Source organism: Vanacampus margaritifer, chromosome 6 (genome assembly GCF_051991255.1).
Source record: "Vanacampus margaritifer isolate UIUO_Vmar chromosome 6, RoL_Vmar_1.0, whole genome shotgun sequence".
Classification (NCBI taxonomy): Eukaryota; Metazoa; Chordata; class Actinopteri; order Syngnathiformes; family Syngnathidae; genus Vanacampus; species Vanacampus margaritifer.
The window spans coordinates 27882286-27896336 of record NC_135437.1 but is presented as its reverse complement, the minus strand read 5'-3'; the positions used below and the strand labels follow the sequence as shown (position 1 = coordinate 27896336).

The 14051-nt window shown below is 42.9% G+C and overlaps 2 protein-coding genes across 3 annotated transcripts; both read right to left on the bottom strand.

The window, feature by feature from the left end:
• Window positions 1-410: 410 nt before the first annotated feature.
• Window positions 411-3629, bottom strand: isg20 (interferon stimulated exonuclease gene). The gene is made up of 4 exons (XM_077568953.1): window positions 3479-3629; window positions 2372-2935; window positions 1836-2033; window positions 411-1025 (listed from the first exon to the last, which is right to left on the bottom strand). The coding sequence occupies exons 2-4, from the start codon at window positions 2903-2905 to the stop codon at window positions 837-839; spliced, it is 921 nt and encodes a 306-aa protein (XP_077425079.1). The 5' UTR covers window positions 2906-2935; window positions 3479-3629; the 3' UTR covers window positions 411-836.
• A 463-nt stretch (window positions 3630-4092) lies between these two features.
• adpgk (ADP-dependent glucokinase) lies at window positions 4093-14050 on the bottom strand. 2 transcript variants are annotated; one of them, XM_077568411.1, is made up of 8 exons: window positions 13816-14050; window positions 12593-12816; window positions 11983-12208; window positions 11832-11894; window positions 11032-11152; window positions 10381-10577; window positions 9569-9667; window positions 4093-8114 (listed from the first exon to the last, which is right to left on the bottom strand). In XM_077568411.1, the coding sequence occupies exons 2-8, from the start codon at window positions 12808-12810 to the stop codon at window positions 7551-7553; spliced, it is 1488 nt and encodes a 495-aa protein (XP_077424537.1). In that variant the 5' UTR covers window positions 12811-12816; window positions 13816-14050; the 3' UTR covers window positions 4093-7550. The 2 variants fall into 2 exon arrangements, with proteins under 2 accessions (XP_077424537.1, XP_077424538.1); XM_077568412.1 differs by having other exon boundaries at window positions 4093-8111.
• Between the last annotated feature and the right edge of the window lies 1 nt (window position 14051).

Below are 14051 nucleotides of genomic sequence, written 5' to 3'. Positions count from 1 at the left end.
GTGTTCAAACTAAATATATATATATTTTTTAAATGATTCCGTTTCAAGAATAAAGACATCGGTGTATGCTCTTAATACCTTGCGTCTCATATTTGTAATCTCTAATAATGTGATTTGACATAGAATTTCAATGCAGATAACAAAAAAAAATACAATGAATCGAAAACAAATACATTCAGCAAGCCCAAGCAGTTTAGCAGTTATTTTTGCTTTGGAAGTTGGAAGCACCCCCACCCCCAGCCCCTCACGGTACCCGCACACGTTTTCCCCGACGGATGGTGAGCAGTAATCTGCTAAATCTGCTCAAGAAAGAAAGCGATTTTGAGGAGCAGAGTTATGCGGATTGGCCCAACAACGCGGCCTTTGTGCTTTGGCTCAATCATCCGACAACGGGGCCTCATTTAAGTGGCCACAGCATTAGGTACAGCTGAATTCTCATGAAGCTACAGGGGATTAAAAGAAAAAGTCTACACACCCACTTTACAATCCAGTGTAAATTCACAAAAACAATTAGTCGTAGAGACAACTTTTTTAAATATTACGTGCAACTTTTTATTTGAAACGTCAAAGAGCAGCAGAACAGGAAGTCAAACACAAACAGGAAGATAATGTCAACTTCCTGTTTGTGATGACAGTAACACTCCGTAGAGCTTTTCTTAATCATTGTAATGTTCACCAGGGTACTTCCGGGTGTCAGAAAGAGGTCAAAATCATCATTCGAGCCATTTTCACCCTGTTTTCGCAGTCTTTGTTAATAGTGTGCAAACAGCGTTTTTTTTGCCATCCGGAAGTACAACACGTGTGACCCCGTGGTGAAAGGAACTGTCGCGAATAAATTAGGAAGTGTTTGCCTGGGAATTGTCGTCGTCTCCAACTGGCCAGTACTCGTCCTGCATGTATTGCGCTGCCGATCGGTTGTCCATCAGCGGGCTCTGCAGTTCCCACTCCCACTCGCACTCCACCAGCTTGTAGAGGTCCAGCGCTGCCAGGGCGTCCTCCACCGAGCAGTGGCCATTCCTCCCCACCTGGCGGGTTGGAAAAAATGACTCAATGAGAAGCTCCCTCCATGTCAATTAAGGCCCGACCATTGTGGACTTTTTTTTTTTAAAGGCTGATTCTATATTTGGCCGAATAAAATCTGATTAATTGGCCAATTTATTGACCAAATATTGAATGAAGAAGCTTCATTATGGTTCCTTCACACTTACACCAGTAGAAACATGAATTACAAGCAGAACATTTGACTATTTTACATTACTTTGTCCTTTTTCACTGAAGCAACCCCCTTTGCTCCCGGCTGTTTCATCAATATTCACAAACCTGGTGAAAAAAGGAGCTTAATTAATCAATAATTTAATTATTATTTTTTATACAGCGGTTTCCCACACCATGTTAATACTTGGGCGGGCCATCCAAGTAAACTGGTCACCACCCAACAAGTTTTCAAGAAAATGTAATAATATATTAAAAAAAAAACATGTCGCGACCAGATATATCGCATGTAACATTAGTTCGCCGTCACTCACTTGTGGATCATGAGGTTAGAGGAGACTCAAGTAACAGGACTGAGAAGCAGCTTTGACAGTGTTGCATTTGAAATATAAAACCTTATCATTGGTCTTAATGGGCATATGCGATAATGAAGGATGTAATTCACACATAATAACCAAGTTCCATTCATGCAATTTATGTCCTGCCCATACCTACTAAACAGTAATTACAGTTACATAAAAATGTTCATATTGGCAGTTAATCAGAAAAACAACATCAATTATTTTGAAAAGGCCCCATATCGGCCAAGCTGATTAATTCAAAACCGCAAGCACTAAACTTACCTGGATGCGTCTGTTGAGGAGCTTGCCGGCCAGGATCTTCAGGGAGACACGCTGGCGGGGAAAGCCGGCCAAGTGCCTGAGGAGGTGCGTCGCGCCCGTATCACGGACCAAGTGACGCGGGCGTTGCATGCTCAGAACACGAAAGTCGTTGTACACCGAATGTCCCACCACCACCTTGCCCTCAAGAATATCAACGATCTATACAGGGAAGGAGGGAAGAGCAGCGTTAGCATTTGCGGTTGTGTCGCTTAATCAGAAAAGTTCGCCCTTTTCACACCGCCTGCTACAGCTGGGAGTTTTTCTCTTTTTCCATCTTGGTAATCTGCATAAATGAAATTATGGCTTGCTACTAGGTAAAGTAGTGAACAGCTAGTATAACAGTGCAAATGTAGAGCTCCCTCAACACTATTGTCAATGTATGAATAATGGGAAACAAAAGTGAGTACACCCGTAAGAGAAAACGTAGCTCAACATATTCCCTTGGTGCCAAACAAGTTTTTGTGAGTGAAAATTGACAAGATGTACGCCGGCTTCACCTCAATTCTGGCCTGGGCGTATGGCGTGGCATCTTGCAAGTGATGCGGCCGGATGCCGCTCCATGGAGTCCTGTAGTCGATGACAGGATGACACGGCTGGATGTACTTGTCGTAGAGGATGTTGCCGTGGTAATCCAGGATGCTGCAGCGCGCCAGCTCGCTGCAGCTCCCGCCCGGGCCCGTGCCCACCATTTCGCAGTCCAGCGCCACCACAAATGTGGCGGCAGCGGTGAGAGAAATCGAGCACGGCGAGCTCCTGCCGCTCGTCGGGGGGCTGCCCTCTGAGAAGCCGCTGTCCACCTCCCAGGTGTCCCTCTGGGCTGAATCTTTGTTTTGAACGTCGTTACTGCTTTTGGACTTTTTGACCAGTTCCCCACTGTGGCTCTCAGTCCTTTTCCTCTTCGCCTTCCGCCTACGTTTCTTTCTTGCACATTCCATGGCATTAAACATTGTGGCCTTTTTGCACAACAATCGGTAATTGCTCAGAAGCCCACGTGACGAGGCCTCATTTTTTTGACGCTTCCTCGCTATCATCCACTGACCAAAGTGTCATCACGGTCATTGCTATCCGATGAGAAATAACACATTTTAAAAAGTTATTTCATGCATAAGAAAATCCTGCTTATGACTTGTAATAGTTACACACAAACAAGTGGGGTATATTTTAATAGCATCGCAGTGTGCAACAAAACAACAGCTACAGTATCGAACCTTAATTACGTCTTTGCCATCTGTTCTGTTGCATCAAATACGTGACGTCACTCAATATACCCAAGAGTCCTGCTTGATTTATGAGCGTCATTTTCCACTGTCGTTCATTCTTCTTACATAATGACATACATAGACGTATAATCAAAATATGTCAACATAATTGCGATTTTTTTTGTCGTACATTCTCAGTTAACGAGTGAAAATAATGTGACTGTAGTGTAGATGTCCGGCTACCGGCTTTCAAGCTAACCCGGAGAACACGAGCCACTCCAAAATAATACACACTTTCTTGTAAACAGACGAGTGGAACACCGTAGCCAACTCGTTACTTGTGGTTGGAGGACGACAAAAATAACGCATGTAAACAATAATGACGAAAAAGAAGCTGAAACGTACCTTCTGTCGTGGCACGTGGACACAAGAGGTACAAGCCGAGACAAGTTAGAGCAAGGTTGAACCTGATTGGTTAGTTGTCTTCCTCGTTGTTGTTAAACAGGAAGTAGTCGCATCTCAAGTCTGCAGCGCCATGTAGCGGTTGGAGTGGAGACGTCCGTATGAATTACAGAAAAAAGGGTACAGGATTTGAATACAGTACATTGGTAATTTGTTCGAAAAAAATAATAGATTTAATTTTTTTTTTTTAAATCAAATTACTTGAACCCTTAGCTAAATTGAAACGGTTTTCAGGAATTTAAAACCCTTTAAATGCCAGGTTACTTTTGATCATATAAAAAAAAAGCAGTTTACAATGAATGGAAATGTTCAAATGTTTGTTGCTAATCTTTGAAAAACTCTAAATCACCCTACTATTTATTATATGGAAAAAAAATTACATATTAAAAAAAAACAAAATAATTCGAACAAAATTAGCATTTAAAGGGTAAAAATCCTAACAATTATTTTTTATTTAGTAGTTTTGAGAAAGTGATTGATTGCTTGATTGAAAATTTATGAAAATGTAACGTTCCACTTGCTCACCGTGCTGCTCAAAACATTCAAACGACAAATGCTTGTATATAACAATAACCATTTATTTGATGTTTGCATAATACATTTTTGTTTAGTATGGCCCTCAGAAAACTAAAATGGCCGCTGACAGGACAAAAGGTTCCCCACCTCGATTTAAGGAAGAAAAAAAAAACTTGTACATAGGAATATTGCTTCTTCATAACCTTATGGAGTCGTCTCATTTCTTTCCATCGCAGTTAGGTTAGAGGAAAAAAAAAACTTTACATACACAGTGGGTTTACTGACATGTTAAGAACACGGGAAACAAATAACTGACTTGACTAGATTGTACTTGCTAGTGTGTAGTTACATTCACCTTTGCCTGCCATTCTACTAGTGCAAAGAATCACATGTGATCAACTAAAACCGCCACGTCGGTTTTGGATTAAGACGTCATAAGTTCAGTGCCTTCACTGGCCAGCTGAGGTAATTGGAGCACAAAAATGAAATTAAACATTTTTCTTTCTTTTTTTCAGTCAAACAGTTCAGACTTCAACCAAATGTTTGTCCAAATATGCCTCAAACGTCAAAACTAAAGACATTGTGTCTGCAAAAAGCAAGATGAACTCATTTAGATTTTTCTTTGGCTTTTTGGGGGTTTTTTTACGATAAAACTTAATATGAAAAGTGTGATGACCACCAGAACCACAAACGAACCTCACTGCTTTACATGATAGTCAGTCTTTAAAAAAACAAGTAGTTTTACTTTTAGTTTAATTACACAGTTCTCTTCAGTATGTTTGCATGTTCTCAAACAGTCAAATATTCTATGCCGACTACATGACAAAAAAATTATTTAAAATAAGAACAACCTGGAAGTCAACCAGGAACAGATTATGTTCCACTTCGGACGGTCACAGCAATATTTTTGTGCTTTGCATCATAAGAGTAGAAGCAATTGCCTGGGGAAGAGGCGGCGGGACTCTTTAGTGTCTTCTATCCTCTCTCAAAGGAATTCTAAGTCCTGTTTAGTCCACAAATGCAACAAATGAAAAAAATAAAAGAAAATAAAAGGAAAGGAAAGAAGCAATGTGAAGTTTTCCTCAGAAGGCTACGTCCACGCATACTGTACATGTTTCCAAATATGTACATTCACATTTGCAGCAACAGGTGGCGCTATAGCCTCCAACTGTTCGGTCAGAGACATTTGCATGAAACAGAAATGACAACTTTGGTTATGTGAGAGGAAAAATGGGAATGACGTGGACTGATAAGGGAGTGTTGGGTTTAACTCTTTTGTCTTTAAGCACGGAAGGTCAAAATATGTGACGTCATTACAGACACTATCAGAGGATTAACTATGCAGTAGAGAAGAAGAAGAAGGTGAGACGAGAAGATGAAGAACATCCGCCAGAAGTTTTCAGACTCATTTCAAGCAGAACAAATCTGGTGGTTTCCAACTACTCTCGTCCAAGCTGAGTTTGTAGCCTGCAGAGGGTGATGTTTACAATTGCATCTGGTTTGTGTACTCCTGTTATGGTTGTTACTCTTTCCTGTCATTTTGGGCCTTTTTTTATTATTATTATTATTTTAAAAAAATGTGTGTGTGTGTTGACGTAGGCTCTGTGACTTTTACAGTCTGGACCCTAACCCTAAGTGACTTATCGAGAAACACCTATGGTTGCAAAATGTTCGGGAATTTTCAAAGTTGGAAACTTTCCAAGAGAATTAAAAGCAACCAGAAATTTACAACATTGAAGGTTTACTCTTTATATACCTTAAACAAGTTTGAAGGAAAGCATTTGAGCATATTCTTGATCAAAAACATGCAACTACCTTACAAGTTGTCAAGTTACGAGCCATCACTTGCCAAAATTTGAGTTACAAACATTATGCAAATATGCTTCCACTCAAGGAAAGTACTTTTTCCCCCTTCTAATCGAACAATTAACATACTGTACAGCCATCTATTTTACATAGATTTCTGCTCATGGCTAAAAAATGTTTATAATCATGCTTGAATATGATCCAATATGTTACCCTCAATTCTCAGTTAATTTCCATTCATTCCTACTGGAAAGTTTCCAATTTGAAATACAATGAACCCTCTGATATTCACGAGCCCTGCTGCAAAATGCACGAGCAATTGTCGCACCGCTTTACACATAAGCAAATCCCTACCATCTGGTCATTGGGTTAAATGAAATTTTACATATCAAAAGCACTAGAGGAATACTTGTACTGATACGAGTTTGAAAAAAAAAAAAAAAAGTGGTATCGAACACCCCTACAGTTATGTGCCCGTCAACTCCAACATTCTTCCTTGACATCACGATGCCACCTGAAGACAAAAGTAATGTTACTGCTGATGCTGCCTTTCTCGCTGACGGTGTGTGGGTTCGATTCCTGGCCAGTGCTCCGATACTCAGCCAGTGAGTAAGTCTTATAAAATAGAAAAAAAAAAAGTTGGGTTGTGTCAGGAAGGTACGACGGCGTATCAGGGCCACATATAATTATTATTATTTCTTTTTTAGAGGGCTGGGGCAATATTTTGAGAAAAAAACCCTCTGAAACTTACGAGAAATACACGTAGCGTACTACTCTGTTTGTGTGCCAATACTTTTTGATTGGGTTTTCAAATAAGGAGATAGTAATTGCTTCAGCAGAGATTAACCATATTATGTTTAGCATTCGCACTTTGAAGCGTTGGATGCGGCCAGCGACAAAGACGCCTCGCTTTGCGAAGATCCACATCCTGAGGATCAAGCATTTAAGTTAATTTGTTAAAATGTATATTTACTAGTACATTTGTGTTTCCAGAATTATTATTTACATTCATACATTTTGGTATTTTTTTGTACAAGTAGCTAAGTTGATGTGTGGAATCTGCTGCTCTCTGTCATTCACTTGCATTTACCTAAAGTATGCTAGCTTCTGATTGGTTAGTGTTTAGTCAGCTGATAGGGGATCAGGAAGTGTTGTCGCTCTAGCTGTCGTATATGACAAGTAAAGTTTAAATTCAAGAATGAATCCGTGTCCATCCTGCCTTTTCATTTTATAAACAGTGTCCAATTAACCACCAACGAATCCTCACAGATTAGACAATCGCTACGCTACGTGTATTTGTCGTAAGTTTTTTTCTCTCACAAATTTGCAAGTTTTTTTCTTGGAATATTGCAGCCGCCCTCTAAAAAAAAATATATATATTTATATGTGGCCCTAATACACCGTCGTAGGAATGACATCTGGTACCAAACACGCAACAGACAAATTCACAAAGAGTTCACTGTATTTCCGAAATTCACCATCTTACCTTCCTACGGGAATTTACCGGAAGTTTTCCACCTTTTTGCAACCCTAGGCACACCATACTTCAACTAAATTCTGCGAGACCCTTCAACTTAAAGATGACGAGGGTGCCGCCCCCTTTTTCGTGCTTAGAATCCCACCACGGCCGACGGCGGAGGCAGGTGACGTGTCCACAGGCAGGATTTTCAAAGTGTCCAGAGGAAGACGCAGCTCACAAGGTCTGCTGGCTCTTTAACTCCGAGTAAACGAGTCCCTCCGCCGAGATGGCGTCGCCCAGCCCGACCGTCCGAAGCGGCTGCTTGCACACCAACACCGGCGTCATGTGGAAAGTGACGTTCCCCCGGCGCCACGCCGTCACCGGGGCCGCCGGGTCCAGAGTGAGCGCCACCCGCGGCTCCGAGTCCGAACTGTGAAACCGGAGCGGCGCCTTCAGCTCCACCTTGGCGGCGTCGACGGTGCGGGTACCGCACGACTGGCTGCTGGCCACGCGCGCCCCCGCCGTCACCGCCGCCACCTGGTTGGCCCAGTAACCGTCCACCGTGGCCAGCACGTGGTAGGCCAGCGTGTGGAAGTGGACGCGGGTCAGGTCGGCCTCCGACGAGGGGTCGGTGCGGCCGTGGCGCTCCAGGATCCACAGGAGGATGTCGCTGACCTGGCCCACGCCGGGGACGCCCTTCCAGGCGGCGAGGTGGGCGTGGGGTCCGCCGCCGGCCTGCGAGAGGAACAGAAGCTCCTGCTCGTTCAGCCCGATGGAGCTTACAATGGGCATGACCTGCTAACAGGAAGACACAAAGACGGCGTGGAATACAGTCAGTCGACACAGACTTTAAAAGGGGGAGAGAAAAAAAGATTCTCGTAAGAACCGCAATTGTCATTTAGTGTGTTTCAGAATTGATTTTAAATGTCCCAAAACCAATTTTATCTAAATAATTTAACACTGTCTTGCCCTTGTTTGTGTGCGCCTTTATTGGGAGCGCTGTTCATGTTGTACACGATTTGGCCACTTAGGGGCAGTGAGGTTCAGCGCGTTCTGATACACTGTTAAGTTGTAGCCACATTAGAGAGTAGCAGGAAAAAGTCACGATCAGTTGTTTTTTTGCAGCGTAGGAAGAGCATATGCCGGTGATTAATGTTAACATGTTTCTCCGTATACATTCCTGAAGCGTTTTGTATAAATAGCCGTTTTGAGTGACTAAAGTGCCACGAGTAGCGCACTAATTAGCGTTAGTGAGTCAATAGCACTTTCCATTGTGTGTTAGCCTTGAGCTAGCTACGTTCGAGAGACAAAGTGTGTTTACATTTAAGTGTGCAATGTGCGTAATTTTTTTTGTTTTGTGGTGTGGTTAGATTTACAGTTAACCTCAAATGGAGTGTAATAAACGGCTTGATATTAACTGTAACAATACTGTAGTGGTTCATGTTACTTGGGTGACTGATTCGCTAGCTACATAGAGTAGCAGTTGCGGTCCACACAAAGTTTTTGTGGAAAAAGGCACTTTCCTTACAATTCTAAACTTAATAAATGTAAATTTAAAAAAGAAAAGAAAAAAAGAATACATTTTACTGTCTCCATTTGTCATTCTGTCTCGCAAACCAGACTGGAGTAGAGCATGAAGATTCTTTGCACAGCTATAAATTGAAGCAGAAATCTTTGTCAATCAAATCATTTTGAATCAAAAATCGTTCTGAATCGAATCGCAGATCCGTCCGTCCGTCCGTCCGTCTTCTTCCGCTTATCCGGGGTCGGGTCGCGGGGGCAGCAGCTTTAGCAGGGAAGCCCAGACTTCCCTCTCCCCAGCCACTTCAGCCAGCTCATCCGACGGGACCCCAAGGCGTTCCCAGGACAGCCGAGAGACATAGTCTCTCCAGCGTGTCCTGGGTCGTCCCCGGGGCCTCCTGCCGGTAGGACATGCCCGGAACACCTCCCCAGGGAGGCGTCCAGGAGGCATCCGAACCAGATGCCCGAGCCACCTCAACTGGTTCCTCTCAACGTATCGAATCGAATCGCAGATCCAAAAATCGGAATCTAATCGTGAGACAGTCAAAGATTCCCACCCCTAGAACACATTATAGGAAACTTACTTTTTAATTGTACAGTGGTAGCTTGACCTTTCTGAAACGCAACGCGTGCTAGCATTCAAATTAGCTTCCTTTTAATACTTTAAAAATGGTGCGTCTGTGATTGCCGGTACACTCAATGGATCAATTCCATGACTTTCTACGCCGTACCTCCTGCATGATGCTGTTCATGTAGTCTCTGTCCGTCATGCTGGCCAGCTCCAAGTGGATGGGGATGTCCTTACGAATGTCCGATATGGCTGACACCGCCTGCCAAGACGGGACAGTCCTGTTACTACGTCTCGTCTAGCCTCACGATCCACAAGTGAGTGACGGCGAACTAACGTTACATGCGGTATATCCTGTCGTGACACGTTTTTTTTTTTTTTTTTTTTTACATACAGTGTTAATAAATTGTCTTGAAAACTTCTTGGGTGGTGAACCAATTTACTTGGGTGGACCGCCCAAGTATTAACATGGTGTGGGAAACACTGAGCTGTATCAAACAATTATTCATTAGCTACAATATTATAAAATTTATTATTTTAGCAAAGGCAGACATTTTGAAGAGGTAGTGAATTGACTCATGAGTAAAAGTGCAGACTCTGATATGTACTTAAATACAAAAATAAAAAGTAAAAATAAATTTTGAATATAAATGATAAACAATAGCCATTTAGCTTGGCGCAACGAAAATATGTATGCTAATCAAAAAGTGTTCCCATAGCTTTCCCAACATTACAAACTGACTTACCAAGAAAAAAAAATGGAGATTGAGCTAATGAATAACAGCTGAAAAAATAAAGCTAACGTTTAGGCTTTTTTTCAGGAAAAAAAATAAGAGAATTTTGAATGCCAGGACCTGGTGTTTTTTAAGCTGTCACGTGTACAAAGTACAGTAAAGAAGAGACATTTCTACTTTGTTACTGTTCTCACCACTGTAATTGGTCAGCCATGGTGTTAAAATAAACATGTTCACGGACCTCTTTGAGGCGCTCCTCCCACAGCTGCCGGCCCTGTCCCTCCATCATGTGCAGCCCAGACAGGACCACCAAGTCGGGTTGGAACTCCTCCAGGCTGGCCACGAACGTCTCCAGCGAACTCATCTCGCCGTTGGACACGTCGTGCGAGAAAATGAAGCGGTTGGCTTGAGGCGCCCGCGTTGAACCCCACTGCTCGCCTGGCAACAGAAATTCCATCATACCGTAAATTTTTTTTTTTTTTTAAAAAAGCCCTCGCAAATAGTCCAGGGTTATCCCGCCTCTTGCCCAAAATCAGAAGGGATAAGCTCACCCGTTACCTGCTGAAATTATTTTATTTATTCTGGTGACTACATGGGATTTTTTGTGTTCCTTTCAGTATCAAGTCTGCAAAACATCTTTGAATCTTTTGAAGGTGAAATAAGTATACAATATTACAAAAAATTTAAAATTTGACTGGAATTGCACATTTACAAGAACAAAAGTGCAATATTTCAAGAACAGTTTACTTGTGTTAAACCTGTGAGAGAAATTGAGTAGAGCTGGGGGAAAAAAAATCACATAAATACACAAGTGTTCATGTATATACATTTTATATCCACTGTACATGTATAAAAGAGAAATAAAGACAAAAATGAGTATATTTTACTGTACCTGCTTTGTACTCCAGGATGAGGTGGTATTCGTCCGTCTCCTGCAGGGAGTCTGGCGGAACAACGATTTGCTCATCCAGCATCTCATGAAGTTTTGGTCCCACTGGCCCGCATAACAAAACCTGAAGATTGACAATTTGCATTCTATTATTTGCATATTTCTGCTATTTATTGCAGGTCTTGCAGTGCAGGTAAACCCCACAAATATGAAGGGTTTACAGTGGAGGGATGGGATGGAGACCGGTCTGTCCCGTGATTAGCAATCTGCATACAAATGACGGCCAATGAAATGCACTGGGAGGGGTTATAAAAAAAAAAAAAAGAAAGAAAGAAAAAAATGCGGATCCACATACCCTCCCCCCAAAAAGTATATATATTTTTAAATATGTGAATCTGCTAGTCCGTGACTTAAAAGCTACTGAACGTAGAATATTCAATTTCGAATCGCTACTGCCACCTGCTGAGGAAAAATGAAACTGCACATTCTGTTCTTCACATACACACCACGCACGCACATTACGTCACATTCGCAGACAGGGCGCGGGAAAACTATTAGCCACAGGCTTGCAGGAGTACCCATTGTGAACAGCTAAGGTGTTAATCTACTAATTAGGAGGCATTTCAGTCATAAATGGTCAAATGATAAGCTTATTGTAAAGTTATTTTTGGGAAAAAAGTTCCATATTGCAACTTTAACGACATTAATGAATGCAATACAAAAAGTATTTTACACTATACTCCTAAAGGTGGAGCCATGTAGCAAACGCCCTAAATTGTCGCTTCATACTTATATTTATTTACCATGAGCTCAGGATATGTGGCCAGCTTCTGACCGATAAGGGCTGCATTCCCTCCGACATACAACTGTAGAGCAGAAAGAGTTCAAGTTTCAGGTGTGAGTTACAGTCCAAGTAGTAGAAAGCTGACAGACGACTGGATGGGCGGGCGTCACCTTGGCCCCGGGATACTCGGCAGCCGCCCGAGCGATCCTCCGGAAGACCTCCTTGTCACTGAAGAAGCGCTCGGCGGCCGCCCCGCGCTCCATGTAATGGACGAAGGCCTCCCTCAGGTCCTCTTTGGAGTGCAGCACCTCGTGATCCAGGCCGCTGCCGGGGTCCAGGGCCAGTGCCTGCAGCAGACCCACCCCCGACACCACCACGTCTACGCAGGCGTTCACCCTGAAGCGCGGACAGGAAACATTAGATCACTGAATTTCATTTAGCACATTGACAAAAAATTGTGACCAACGACGACTCTTTCTGATGCAGATGACGAGTCACCAGCGCGTCAAACCGCCGCAGTATAGCGCCAAATACTGGCGAGGAGGACCCCATCCAGCAAAAGATTGTGTTGTCACCTAAATTTCAGCCCCACATTTTCAGTTCTCACAGTTGACACTTTGGGAAAAACCAAATACCGTGCAACAAGATCTTGTGGTGCTCAGGACACATTCCTTGTTTTAAGAAGAGCGTATGTCAAGCCCCGACATGCCTGAGAGGACAGACGAGCCTCCAAGTCACTAACGTGGCACTAGACATCCAGCAAGCAGAGGTCAAACCTACCCGACGGCCACTCTGCTCCACTGCCGCGTAGGCAACGTGATCAGTGAGTCCCAAGCGTCTGAAATGACCTGCTCCAAACGGTGCTGGCTCTGCGGGGACGACCGGAGGCCGTCCGGGTTGATGTACTGAAGGAGCTGCTCGGGCAGCTCGGGGCAACCGTGGTAGAGGTAGCCGACCGCCAGGGCCAGCAGGGCCGCCACCGATGCCTTCCTCCACATGATGCACTGCCAATGCAAACACAGTGAATGAAAATCAAGTCAATTCTCTTCCCTTAGAGAAATAATCCATTCACTCCATTTTCTTGAATGAAACAACCATTCAAACTTTAAAATGGGACAATATTTGTAGTTTACAGGATACAGCAATAAAATAAATTAATTAACCAGTTGTTAGATCATGATTCATTGCGAATTTGACTGATTGATATAGTACATGAAAGATAAAGGAAATGTGTCTATAATTATAGCTTACATTGTCTCTCAATGTGTTCAAATAGGTGTCGTTTATATTCAAATATGCGTTGTTTAAAGGGTTTTACAGCTGTACACATTCTATTTGTTATGGCCTTAAGCGTTGTTCGTTAACATTAAGCTAAGAAAATGTTCCTAGAGCAAAGTTAAGTGACGGTTTTAAGTACATAAGAAGCAACTGTATTTGCTTTATGTTCAGTTTGACAGTTAATAAATAATTGGGAGTGGCATAAAGCTTCTTGAAGCCTCTTTTTTGAAGAACTGTTCACGATCTGCTCAATTCTTACTTGTTGCGATTTAAAATCCAGTCCTTGTATCTGAAACTAATGCTCGCAAACCAAAGCAAAAAGAAGAAGCACGTATTTCGAAAAACTCAAGTCAGGGAACCAATGACGTCACCCATAACGAAGATGATTTGACCTCCCCAGTTTTGCATTTTATTGGTTGAATTACAAATTTCGCGAACTTTTACGGTGTTCGACTAACCATACTTTGCAACTTGCACCGAAGAATTGTGGCATTATAGTGTTATGTTTCTGCTAATGCTAGCTATAGCATACATTGTTGTCTTTTTGAGTGAAGTTCGCCGAAACTAACGTGAGAAAAGTAAGTAGCGCTAGGCCGCTCAGAGGAGCGAGTAATCTCATTAAGATGCAGACTTGCCATTTATATTCCTCCACCACAAGTTTTAATCACTCAAACCGCGGGAGCAAAAACGTTTAATGGCTGACGAGAGAAAGCGGTAGAACATACCAATGGTCCGATTGCAGCCTTCAAACGTGTCGCCGAGGAACGTGTTGTCGTTTCCCGGAGAACCGCATCAAGGGCGCTAAGATCGCTCGATGCTGCCCGTGGTGGCGAAGGTGAAGGTCGGCGTCATTGAACCAGCGAGAGGCGGCGAGGAAGATAAACAGCAGGAGCAGAAACAGGATACCGACCGCCACCGTCAGCACACAGCCAGCAGCAGCAAGCAAGACACACTTCCGCCT

Excerpts from the sequence above, each read along its gene's own strand:
- isg20 (XM_077568953.1), bottom strand. The coding sequence starts at position 2,905 with ATGATAGCGAGGAAGCGTCAAAAAAATGAGGCCTCGTCACGTGGGCTT. Across the intron at positions 2,034-2,371 it reads ACGCCCAGGCCAGAATTGAG|ATCGTTGATATTCTTGAGGG; the intron begins GTGAAGCCGGCG and ends TTCCCTGTATAG. Across the intron at positions 1,026-1,835 it reads TCCTCAACAGACGCATCCAG|GTGGGGAGGAATGGCCACTG; the intron begins GTAAGTTTAGTG and ends CCAACCCGCCAG.
- adpgk (XM_077568411.1), bottom strand. The coding sequence starts at position 12,810 with ATGTGGAGGAAGGCATCGGTGGCGGCCCTGCTGGCCCTGGCGGTCGGC. Across the intron at positions 11,153-11,831 it reads CCACATATCCTGAGCTCATG|GTTTTGTTATGCGGGCCAGT; the intron begins GTAAATAAATAT and ends GTCAATCTTCAG. Across the intron at positions 10,578-11,031 it reads CATCCTGGAGTACAAAGCAG|GCGAGCAGTGGGGTTCAACG; the intron begins GTACAGTAAAAT and ends TTCTGTTGCCAG.